The sequence below is a fragment of the Scylla paramamosain genome, chromosome 13 (assembly GCF_035594125.1).
Source record: "Scylla paramamosain isolate STU-SP2022 chromosome 13, ASM3559412v1, whole genome shotgun sequence".
Lineage (NCBI taxonomy): Eukaryota > Metazoa > Arthropoda > Malacostraca > Decapoda > Portunidae > Scylla > Scylla paramamosain.
Genome location: NC_087163.1, coordinates 21,212,085 through 21,224,297, shown reverse-complemented (window position 1 = coordinate 21,224,297; position 12,213 = coordinate 21,212,085). Strand labels below are relative to the sequence as shown.

Sequence of the window (12,213 nt, the reverse complement as noted above, 5' to 3'; positions counted from 1 at the left end):
CCTCTGGCTGAACTTTCACCTCTTCTGGTGGGCGTCTGTCATGTCACTCCTTACTCGCGTGTCCAGGGCAGCGGGTGGCGCGCTACTCAGGGCCACAGCTGCTGGGAGACACCGGTGTAGCAAGTCACAACACCACCTTCAGCGTGGGCACAGCCGCCTGGTGTGTGCAGGAGCCGGCAGGATGGGAGTGGCGGGGTCCTGTAGGAGAGGAAACACGGAGCAAGACTCAGACGGCGGCGGCTCTCCAGTCTCAGGTCATTACCCAGCGTCACGTCACTGTGACACTTCGTTTTTTACCTCTCACAAGCAATACCACGGCGTCCTGTCCCATGATATTACCGCGGGGACTCGTTATACAATTCCTGGTTTTGTTTGAGGATGCATTGTCACAGCGCTGTTATTGTCAAGACGTAACAGTCGTGTCGGATTAGTCTTACAGTCACCCGCTAGTGTGTCGAGTCATGACAGTGTTCACATTACGTATTCCTCTCCATGTTAAGTCAGTAGACTCTTTGTACCTCTAACATTGGCTACCGCACCGTTGCCGCATTCCTCGGCCCCGCCCCTCGTGAATATTCCTCCTCCGGCAACAGGTGAAGACTAACAAGTAGGCCCTCAGGCAGCGTATGATATAGGGTTGTTCTTGTGAGGTTTCTTGAGTCGGTGTTTAGAGGGAGTGGCGGACAGGCAGACAGTGGCAAGGGCTGGGTCAAGGTAAGGGTCGTGCACGTACAGCAGCATAGAAGGTAAAGGTTTACTATGAGTGATAAGTATTATGGTATTTTAGGATTACTGTAAGCCAGTACGCGTTTTCTTATGTATTTTAATGTATTAGAAGTGATGAAACTCAGAAGTGCCATATTTTATTCCTACAGACCCTACTAAGGTCATGCCAACTGCCTTACAAGGGAATTAACTGCCATGCTTTGTATTTGGTCATATAACAGTAAAGAGGATTGAATAATTAAATCTAGACAAATATGTTAGCTTCCTAACCATTTACCTTGATTCCAAGTTGTTTTCTGCCATTCCTTCCAGGTGTGTTAGAATGGAGTTGGGATAGGGACAAAAGAAAGTATATAAACAATTTTTAATGTCACTCTGCTTCAGCATTTAGATGATATTAAAAAGAATGTGTGTATGTGTTTGAATGAAAAAAGGGTGTGGTCGTGCTACTTAACATATTTTGTCCTGTACAATTATGAATATAAGAACTTTTTATATTATTTGATTACTGACATCCATTATTATGTACATTACAACCAACTTAAAAGAACCCATCACTTTAAAAAAAAATGTCATGTCCTGCACAGCCATACTGGTTGTAAAGAGCATATAGATGCAAAAATTTCTGCTTTTTTTGTCTTCTTTATCTTGCTGAGTTAGAAGTTAACTTAAAATTATCTCTTTCGCTGTAACTTCCCACCTTTGGTTTATAGGTCGCAAGATGAGCACCCACAGCAACAACAGCTGCATCGGGGACCTGGTGGAGGGAGTCATCTGCCAGGAAGATGACCTGCCAAAGGATGGGTAAGACTGATGCTTTTGTATATACTTTGTGTATATATATTTGTGTGCCTTCATTAGTGTTCAAACTTATTACATAGTATGTAATCATGTGAACTATTTTCAAAGCTTGATTTAAAATTGATGCATTTTTATTGAGATTCGAAAGTATTTAAGCACCACTCTTTCACATTCTTTTAAATGACTATGTGAGTTTGGACTATATCCTTCATCTTAAAGCATACCACCCTTTGGTTGTTGACAAAGGTGTAGCACATGAAACTTTATTGGTCAGATTTGTAGCTTGATGCTGAATAATCCAAGATTGAACACACTCCTGTTCTTCCAGGATGAAATCATTTGAATTCAATGGAGAGAAAGTGTTGGTGGTGCATCATAATGGGCAACTGTCAGCCATTGGGAGTAAGTGTTCCCACTATGGTGCCCCACTAGAGAATGGGACGCTATGTGAGGGACGTGTGCGCTGTCCCTGGCATGGGGCTTGCTTCAATGTGACCACAGGTGGGTGCTGGACCCTGAGTCAGGAATGTAACAGTATACCTAATTTTAAGTATTTTAACAGTAAAGAGAAGTCATTGTGTGTGTATTTAAGGCAAATTGCTGTTCTCCAAGTGAATTATTTGACATGAATCTGGTATTGTTCTTTTACACTTCTTGCTCTTTTTGAGAATATATGTAATGTTTTATTAATCATGAAAGATAATCATATATCTGAATAAAGAGAAATTTGTGAACTGAATTGTAACTATTGAAAAAAAAAAAATTTTCACTAACCTACAGTTTTCTTTCAGGTGATATAGAAGATTTCCCAGGCCTTGACAGCATCCCTAAGTATGATATAGAAGTGACTGAAGGACAGGTGAAGGTGAGGGCCAGCAAGACCCTTTTGATCAATGGAAAACGTACCAAGGCCATGGCAAAAAGAGACCCAAATAACAACTCATCTTACGTTATTATTGGAGGAGGTACAATTCACCTTCACAAGTACAACAAAATTGTGTCATGCATATAGTAGTGATTCCCGTGTATTTGCCCTACACCTCACTGACAAGCACAATTATAATGAATGCATCATATTCAGGTGGTGCAGGTGCAAGCTGTGCTGAGACTCTGAGACAGGAAGGCTTCACTGGACGTGTCATCCTCATCACTCAGGAGTCTCAGCTGCCCTATGACCGACCCAAGCTCTCCAAAGCCATGGACATCGCCCCAGAGAAGATATTACTCCGATCAGAAAGCTTTTATGAAGTATATTTCTATAGTATATTTCTATAGTATGAAAGATATGTGAATTTTATGATTTTCTGTGGAAGCAAACTGGAAGGCTAAGGAAGAAGAAAAGTTTGTTACCAAAGGTTTCCAGAGATCATGAGGAGATTAATGGCTTATGAGGATATGATGAAAGAAGTAGTGTAGACTTGGGGCTAGGGATGGTCTGTAGAGATACTGGAGGTAAATTTGAGAAGAGATTGGCAGATCAGGGAAAGTTGAAGCAATTCAGATGAAGGAAATTAGGTAAGAATGATAGATGGAAATAAATGATCAATCTGAAGGAAATTTAATTTTGCTAAGAAGTAGCACTGGCCCCTATAGGTAAGTTAGGATAAGATGGCCTGCCTCTTTGTTTATGTGTTATTGCTTTTCAGAGTGGTGACATAGAAGTGCTCATGGGCGTGTCGGCTGAGGGAGTCAACACTGAAGAGAAGATGGTCCATTTAAGCACAGGTGATACAGTTGCCTATGAGAAACTGTTCATCGCTACTGGTGGAAAGTAGGTGTTACCCTTTATTATCATTTCAAGATGCTTATCCTCCAATTCTGGCAGATTCATTTTGGGCTCTCTTTAGGGACTCTAGTGAGCCTTTTTTTTCTATAACTTTTTGTTACCTTTGGCCAGTTCCTCTTTTACATTAAAAAAATAATACATCCTGTTTAAAACTATGTGTAGATGGTTTCAGTTTCTGTTAATTTGTAAATATATTGATGCATGAAGCATTTGAGCAACTAAAATTAATCGTCAACACCCTGTCCACAGACCCCGAAGGTTGGGCATTGCAGGTGACCAGCTGCCCAATGTGTGGGTGGTGCGCTCACCTCAGGATGCCAATGCTGTGGCTGCAGCAGCGGCTCAGAAGCAAGTGGTGGTTGTCGGCACCTCATTTATTGGTGAGTCTTGGCTTATTGAAAAAAGAAATAAGGGTAGATGCAAGAAGCCATCAAGCCTACATGTGGCAGTGCCTGTATGAAATATACCTACCTGTTTCCACCTGTCATCACCATCTATAAATCTGTCTAATCTTTTAAAGTTCTCTAATGACTCTGCACTAATAATTTGATTATTGAGTCCATTCCATTCATCTACCACTCTATTAGAGAACAAATTCCTTCCTATTTCTTAAATCCAGCTTTTTCAAATTTGAATCCATTATTTCTTGTTCTATCCTGATTACTAATCCTGTGAATTTTGCTTGATATATCCCCTATACCACTTAAAGACCTCCATCAGGTCCCCTCTTATATCTGTAAGGAATGTAAATTTAAAAGCTTCAATCTCCTTTTGTAAGGAATACACCCCATCCCCTATATCCATTTAGTTGTTTTAAATAGGAATTTAAGCTTCAAAGAACAGATTTATGCTTTAGTACCTCATGAAGGCTTTGAAGTCCCATATCCCAAAAACAGTGGTTAGTACAAGGAGGTGGATGTTCATCACTTCCTCTTCCATCTGCATGAAGCAGTGAATTATTTCTTTATCCAAAAGGGTGTTTACTGTCCCAAAGAGGATAGTTACAGTGGATCGACTTTTTCTTTACAGGAATGGAAGTGGCTGCATTTTTGTCCACCAATGATCGGGCAGCATCTGTCACTGTCATTGGAAACACTTCTGTTCCCTTTGAGAACAGTCTTGGCCATGCTGTGGGGCAGCGTATCCAGGAAATGTTTGAGGAGAAAGGAGTCAAGTTCATCGCCAATTCAGGAGTTGTTGGATTTAGTGAGAGTGATGGAAAAGCAAGTGGGGTGAGTAGTGCTGGATTTATACCTTTTGTATCAACTGCTACTAGACCTTACACATGTCCCATAAGGAATATAACAACTGTCATATTCAAAGACTGAAAGTCTGATATTCATCTGGTGTGAAACCTAATGAATAGTGTTTATAAAAAGCAACAGGCCTGTTGTGTAACTGTGATACTTTTTATCTCTCTCTCTCTCTCTCTCTCTCTCCTCTCTCCTCTCTCTCTCTCTCTCTCTCTCTCTCCTCTCTCTCTCTCTCTCTCTCTCTCCTCTCTCTCTCTCCTCTCTCTCTCTCTCTCTCTCTCTGCATGCAAAACACCACCTTTTTCTAATTGTCAGTCCAGCTTATGTTTAAAGACAAGAATGATTTCCCCTTTTAACCAGTTTTTGATTAATACATACTGATACTGGAAAGGATTTCATTATATTTGACTTAGTTTGTCATTTCCTGCTGACATAGGATTCCCCATTCCTTCATTATAATAACACATTGTTGCCAGGTCACCCTGGACTCTGGAGAGACTGTCGAGGCAGATTGTGGTGGTGCTGGGGGTTGGGGTGGTGCCCAACACTGAGTTCCTGGAGGCCTCTTCCATCCCAAGAAACCAACGAGGTTACATTCCTGTCAATGAGGTGAGCATTTATTTACTGTGAGCATCATTGACACAAGGGAGGGTTTAGGTAAATTTTCATGATTTGGGTTGAACTGTGAATAGATAAGCAAACATACTTTATGTAATACTGAGGAAATATTTTTGGTTATAGTAATGTCAACATCAGTTTTGTTGTCAAATTAATTATTCACATCAACAGATGTTATTTCATAATATACAAAATTCTGTTATTGAGAAACCACTAACAAAAATCTTCAGCACTTGGAGACAAGCATCCCTGGAGTCTTCTGTGGGGGAGATATTGCTGCTTTCCCTCTGTTCATTGAGGGTGGTGAGGAGGTCTCCATAGGGCATTGGCAGGTGGCCCTTGGACACGGCCACACAGCAGCTCTCAACATGACAGGCCAGAGTGTGCCCGTCAAGTCTGTTCCATTCTTCTGGACAGTCCTGTATGGGAAGAGTCTTCGCTACACTGGTAAGACATTAAGATTATAACCTTCTCTGGAGGGAAAACTTGACATAGGATAAAGTGTGTATTTGGCTCTGGTAGTATCACCATAGAATTGCTGTGTGGTACAGTGGGACTGTGTGCACCTTGGAGGCTGAGGGATCCTCAGGTACACAGGTTCAAATCCTGGCCACAGTCTGAGGGTAGGAAGGGCATCCACTCTGGTTTTGGCTACCAAAGTCTCTTGTTAGTTGACACTGTCCTAGCCATGATTGACTAGGGAAACCATGTAGCATGTAACCATGTACATACAATTACATATAAATGAATAAGGAAAAAGATAATAAAAGTAATCTTATGCACATGCTACAACCAAAATAGGAATATCATAGAACCTCCATTCTAGTAACTTTTGAATATTCACAACTCTAGTTTTTAATTTCTCTCTCTCTCTCTCTCTCTCTCTCTCTCTCTCTCTCTCTCTCTCTCTCTCTCTCTCTCTCTCTCTCTCTCTCTCTCTCTCTCTCTCTCTCTCCTCTCTCTCTCTCTCTCTCTCTCTCTCTCTCTCTCTCTCTCTCTCTCTCTCTCTCTCTCTCTCTCTCTCTCTCTCTCCTCTCTCTCTCTCTCTCAAATTATCACACAGCATCCTCAACTTATGAGTGTTAATAAATTGCCTTTGTTACTTTTTCATAGGTTATGGGAAGTATGACGATGTGATCATTGGTGGAGACATGGAGAACTTGTCCTTCATTGCTTACTACTGTTGTGGGGATAAGGTGGTGTCCCTTGCCAGTCTGGGGAAGGACCCCGCAGCTGCCAATTATGCTGAGATGCTGCAGCAGGGCAAGTCCCTCACCAAGCAGCAAGTGATTGATGATGGGGAAATTGCATTAAAACTCAAGTGTTGATTTAATTTTATGGTTCAAGCAATCTTACTATGCAGCTTTTGAAGTGTGTAATGTGGTGTGGTGTAATTTATGAATGCTCAAAGTTATGAATCTCATGTTTGTGTTTTGTGTATATGTGATGTTCCAGGTACTCACTTAGCCACATGCAACAACCCAATAATGTGTGTGTGAAAGCAAGGAGCTTGTTGTCTCACTCTCCCTGTAACTCATTGTTCAGTGAAGTCATGATAGCTGTAGTTGCCTTTTGTTTTCAGTTAGTGATAGAATTGTTTAGTTTTGAATAACCTTATTGAAGGAAAACATCTAAGTGAATTAATTTGAAAGTATAAGGTTACTATATTTGTTTCTGATAGAAAAAGATGTGTGGATTCTTGTTAAATACAGGCAAGTTTATTCCTTGTCTTAGATTGTTAAGAAAAATCAGATGCTAATAATTCCAAAGTTGTTAAAGTAACTTGAAAACATCTTGCTTGACAATATTATTAGAACATAATTATTGGGTTCCACAAACCAAAGAAATATTATTGTATGAATTGTGGCTAAAAGTCATGAAGTTATTGCTTCTCAACACAGCCATCTTTGTGAAACACAGAGATGCAGATCAGCAGTATAAGTTGAGTGCAGTGCATGACACTTCATGGTTTGTGTGTAGCTTGAATTGTGATGTACTTAGTGTGCCTTTGAGTGTGCTGAGAGGGGCGCACCAGACAGCACGCCTCAGCACTGCCCTGTGTTGCGTGTGTCCCGTGTGGTGCCTTTTCATCTCAAGTCATGGATTTTGAGTGAGAAGTGGTGGATTAAGTTTTCACGGGACCAATTTGCAGCTTACATAACACAGTTACAAACAAACTCATATTTTTATATGGCATAATTTGTTACAGACTAGATATTTTTATATACACTTTCAGAGTAACAGAATATTTATTAGTTCCATTTACTTGTATTGGAATAATCAGATTGTTTTTGGGATGTTGGAGTATTGAATAAAAAACAAGTTTTGGTCCCTTTTGGTGCTTCAGACTCAGTAACACTATTTTTGTTTAGATCTGTGGAGCTTTAATTGTTAGGTTTAGTTGTCATCTACATTCCCTTGCAAGGAAGAGTGAAGCTTTATATGGTGATGGCATGGACAACATAAATGCATCATAGAATGAATTAACAATCCAACATTTTCCATTATAAGAATAATAGTCACTCTTGAGGGTTTGTAATGTTAAATTTGACTGGTTCCTTGGCAATATGCTGTCTTGTCTCTTCCCATTATTAACTTGGGTAATTAAACTAATCCTGCAGAACCCTTCAGTGGCCTATGGGAATGTCAGCTGGCAAAGTATAACCTCGTGAATTGTTGCCTTATTCCTCAGTTCACCTTGTGTTAGCATTGTAACATGTTCCATGCCCAATAAATGTAATCTTGAATAGAGTTACTAAGATTATTTCATCATCCTATTCGAAGTATGATAAGCAATACATGTTTATATCAACTACAAAAAGAGAAATCATATCAGGTGAAGAAAAGTAGAGTGATTCTGTTAACTTGGAAGAACTAAAATCGTGTGCCTTATTTTTGGCAAGAATTCTTCATTTGCTGAATGAATCTGGTGGTATGAATGGATGTCAGGCTTCCAGAATACATGAGGCCTATGGAAGTAGGCGCTGGACAAGAACAATTTTTTCCTCTTCCTTTCGTTTTCTTTTCATCCTCCTTGGCAGGGTGGTGGTGGGGGCGAAGGCAGTCACTAGGAGCGATTTAAAGAGCAATCAAGGCATTCCAGATCTAGTGGTAATTTGAACTAAGGGTAACGAGGTGGGCGGGGCAGGCTGCGTCCTAGGGGCGGAGTTTGAAGGAGTGGCGCCGTGGGATGGGCGAAGGGTGACTGGCAGTCATTTCTTGCCCGGGATGACTCCACCCACCAGCACCGCCACGCCGCCTTCCTCGAGTCCCTCGGCGCCACCCACCCACGAGGCACCTGTCACAGCACACTTCCGCCCCCTGACACCTAGCGGCACCTTAACTGCTTCCTGGAGTCACTTGGAGCCATCTGAGGAACCGTCTGAAGCCGACCACCTGCGAGGTACTGAATTGGAGCATTGCGAAGAGAGGCACGCTGAGAGGCGCCGCTTTGTCCCTACTGGTGGGGAAGGAGGGTGTGTTGCACGTGGTGCTGACATGTACGCCCGACGGGAGGAGCTGAAGCAGGAGCAGGACCCCGCTGACGGCACCAGCAGGAGAGAGTGGGAACGTGGATCAGCTGGTGTTCCCTTCCATCTCCTCCCGGTGATGCCCGCAGCCCCCGCCGGGCTAAGAATGCCGGGGCCGCCCAGGTGGCGGGGACCTCAGGTGGTGGAGCCGCTCGTTGTGCCTGATCCAATTAATGTTTACCTACTGGCACGCGGGCAGGTGTGTCGCTGCTTGCCCTGGGCCACCTGTCAGCACCACCACCCATACTTGTGGCTGTGGCCACACCTCCTCCCACCCTCCAGTCCCTTCCGTCTGCACCTTCCCAGCCCCCCCCCAGCACTCGGGCAGCCTGGCAGCATGGCGCCCCGGGTTTGCGACGGATAGTCTCCTGGGTCCTCGGGATGCATGGCCTGCACACCTGCCACCCCTCGCCCCGCATGCCGCGCCCGCAGGTGAGTGTCCGCCATTCTGCTTCAGTTATTGCTTCGGGCAGCTTTGTTGAGATTATGACACGCATTCAGAAACGCTTTGATCTCTCACCATGGCTATTTTCAAAGGCCACAGTGATGATTAGCCGGGTTCTCAAGAATAATTCTACTATTGATGATGTAGAAATCTTGTTAGTCCCACTACAATAGCATAAACATCCTTGAAAACCACAGTCATTGCAGCTAAAACCTTTCGAAAGTAGTTGAGATACGGACAGAAATGTTTCAGAGTATGGTCATATGTAAGGTCGGTTCAAAAGGTTGGTTATATCTTTAACACTTTAAAATAATAATGATAAAGATAAAAATAAAAATCGATCAGTCATCCCATCATTCGTAGTTCCTCCCTTGCTGTAAACACTGATCCACTTCACGTCCCGTTGGAAAGGCGATGTGATGGCGGACACGGACACTGACCCTGGAAGCACCTCGACGCCCCAAGCCTCCAGCAGCAAGCGGCGCCGGGATTCCAACGGGAAACGAACGAGGCGCCACCGCACTATCTTCACCGAGGAGCAGTTGCAGGAACTCGAGCTTACCTTCCAGATCACGCACTACCCTGACGTCCTTCTGCGGGAACAGCTCGCCCTCAAGGTGGATCTGATGGAGGAGAGAGTGGAGGTGTGTGGAGGGTGGATGTACTATTCTGGTGTGTTTTCGTTCTTTTAGTTTAGTTATTTATTTTATTTTGTTAATTTTTTTTTTTTTTTGGGGGGTAAGGATTTTGTTACGTGATCTCTCTCTCTCTCTCTCTCTCTCTCTCTCTCTCTCTCTCTCTCTCTCTCTCTCTCTCTCTCTCTCTCTCTCTCTCTCTCTCTCTCTCTCTCTCTCTCTCTCTCTTTCCATTCCTTTACCTTAGCCACGCCTCCATTCCAGTCAGTCCTTCCTCTTTCCTTTACGCTGCAAATCTAGTTTTTTGTTTATTTTATTTATTATTTTTTTTTTTTTCATCTTGGTCTCATTCCCTTTCGTTCACACACATCCTCCTCCATCTTCTCTTCCATCTCTGTCTTTCTCCCCCGTCCCATTCCTAGAGAAACCTTTCCTTTTACCTCTCCCTCTTTCTCTCCCTTCCTCTCTTTCTCCTCTCCCCTTTCTGTCAGGTCTAATGTATCCATCAGATTATAGATAATTAACCCTGCCTCAGTTTTTCAGCGGCGGACAGACTTCTTGTGTTGTGAGAGTCAACAGTATTAGCTTTGCAAGTGGGCGGTCGGGATGAGGTAATCTTGATTGAGGCGAAATTATCCAAACACAATATTCGATGTTCACAGACGGCTGAGTGAACGCTGTCGACCTAGTAAAAGTAGCAACGGAGGAGGGGGAGGAGGAGGAGGAGGAGGAGGAGGAGGAGGAGGGGGAGGAAGAAGAAGAGGAGGAGGTGGTGGAGAAAGAGGAGCAGGTGGAGGAATTGGAAGAGGAAAATTACATAAGGTTAAATAAAAAGAATCACCTAGTAACAATATTTCCTTTTCTTTTTTTTTTTTTTTTTGTTTGTTTCTTGCATAGCTGTCTGGGAACTAATTCTAACTACTGAGTGAAAAGATAGCGTAGCATTGGATAAGGAGGAGGAGGAGCAAAGCAGGAGAAGGAGGACGGGGAGGAAAAATGGTGGAAAATAAGAGAGGAAGTTCTTAGGCGACGAAGGATAGGAAAAACGTGTTTTTTTTTTATTATCATTATTATTTAAAGTACTTAGAAAATTAGAAAATGAGGAAGAACCGTATACTTAACTGAAATAATTTAGAAAATGTTGAGGATATATGAAAAAAAGAGGAGACGTTATAGGAAGAAAGAAAATAGACAAGAAATTCTATAAGAGAAGTGATTGACGATGCATAAATTAGCACGGGAAAAGTAAACAAGAAATTAATATATAAACAGCAAAACGGTTGACACAGGACAAAATGGTCGCGTGATTGTTAAAACGGCATAACAGTTTCCCCAGAGAATTAAAATCTGTACATGTATCTACATATAGTAATATCGTGGCGGGTCAGAGTGATGTATGTCAGCCGTCAGCATGGCGTACACAGGTGTGGTGCGATCCGCGGTGTGTCAGCTGGGGAGGCGGTGGCGGTGGTGGTGGTGGCGGTGGTGGTGGTGGTGGTGGCGGCGTGGAGATGGAGCGGGTTGGGGCTGTTTGGATTGAAAACAACAGATTGTTTGAGGGAGTAAAAAAGAGAGCAGCGAAGGAATTATCATCATTCTCATACATACATTAACGTGATCTGCTTAGCGAGGCGGAGGGAGGGAGAGGGAGAGAAGGAAGGTACGGTGGGGTTAAGGAGAGGGAAAGAAAAAGAGAGAAAGACAGGAGGACTTTCCTGTTTTTCCTCTCCCTCCGTCTCGGCCTTGCTTATTTAATCTGTGCACCTTTACCTGCCTCTACCCCCCTCCCCCTCACCCCAACAAGTCCCCAAAGCATCATTCTATATAACCTGCCCATCCTGCTTCCGCCCTCCCGCCTCGTCCCGTCCCATCCCGCCTCCCTTCTCCGACCTCGTGTCCCCTTTTCAATCCGATCTTGTCCCGCTGTGGTCTAAGGCGCTGGTCCTCAACGAGAGAGAGAGAGAGAGAGAGAGAGAGAGAGAGAGAGAGAGAGAGAGAGAGAGAGAGAGAGAGAGAGAGAGTACAGAAAGGGAAACGATAAACCTTCCTGTGTTTCAAGCAAAGATAATAAGCAGTCTTCTGAGAACCTAAACGTGACATCCTTTCTTCCCCTGCTTGTCCTCCTCCTCCTCCTCCTCCTCCTCCTCCTCCTCCTCCTCCTCCTCCCCACGACGGACAGGGTGAGGCTGGCTGGAGGGATGTCGCCGCGTCCCATCACCTCGACAAATATTAGCTTCTCGGTGATGGTTTTCGTAGTTAATTCATGTATGCAAATTCCCGAGCGGAGCGGAGAAGCGGAGGAGCCACGCCGACATTTGCATGCCAAGTCCGCCTTCTTAATGTTCTTCACTCTCGATTTTACATGGCAAAAAACATCTGCCTCCACCTGGCTGGGCGGCAGGAGGAGGAGGGGGGGGAA

General features: G+C 43.6%; 2 protein-coding genes across 2 annotated transcripts in view; both read left to right on the top strand.

Moving 5' to 3' along the window:
• Nucleotides 1-7,935, top strand: LOC135106502 (apoptosis-inducing factor 3-like). Its single transcript, XM_064015570.1, is given in 12 exon segments — nt 1-254; nt 1,440-1,530; nt 1,856-2,028; nt 2,319-2,492; nt 2,609-2,775; nt 3,174-3,298; nt 3,563-3,693; nt 4,343-4,533; nt 4,535-4,545; nt 5,043-5,175; nt 5,415-5,631; nt 6,298-7,935. Coding segments are annotated over 12 exon segments (1,701 nt in total). The 5' UTR covers nt 1-181; the 3' UTR covers nt 6,513-7,935.
• A 1,643-nt stretch (nt 7,936-9,578) lies between these two features.
• LOC135106221 (visual system homeobox 1-like) overlaps nt 9,579-12,213 on the top strand; it is a 4,205-nt gene continuing 1,570 nt past the window's right edge. The window contains exon 1 of the mRNA XM_064014992.1: nt 9,579-9,803. Within this exon, the coding sequence (XP_063871062.1) occupies nt 9,579-9,803 (225 nt within the window). The remainder of the gene's footprint in view (nt 9,804-12,213) is intronic.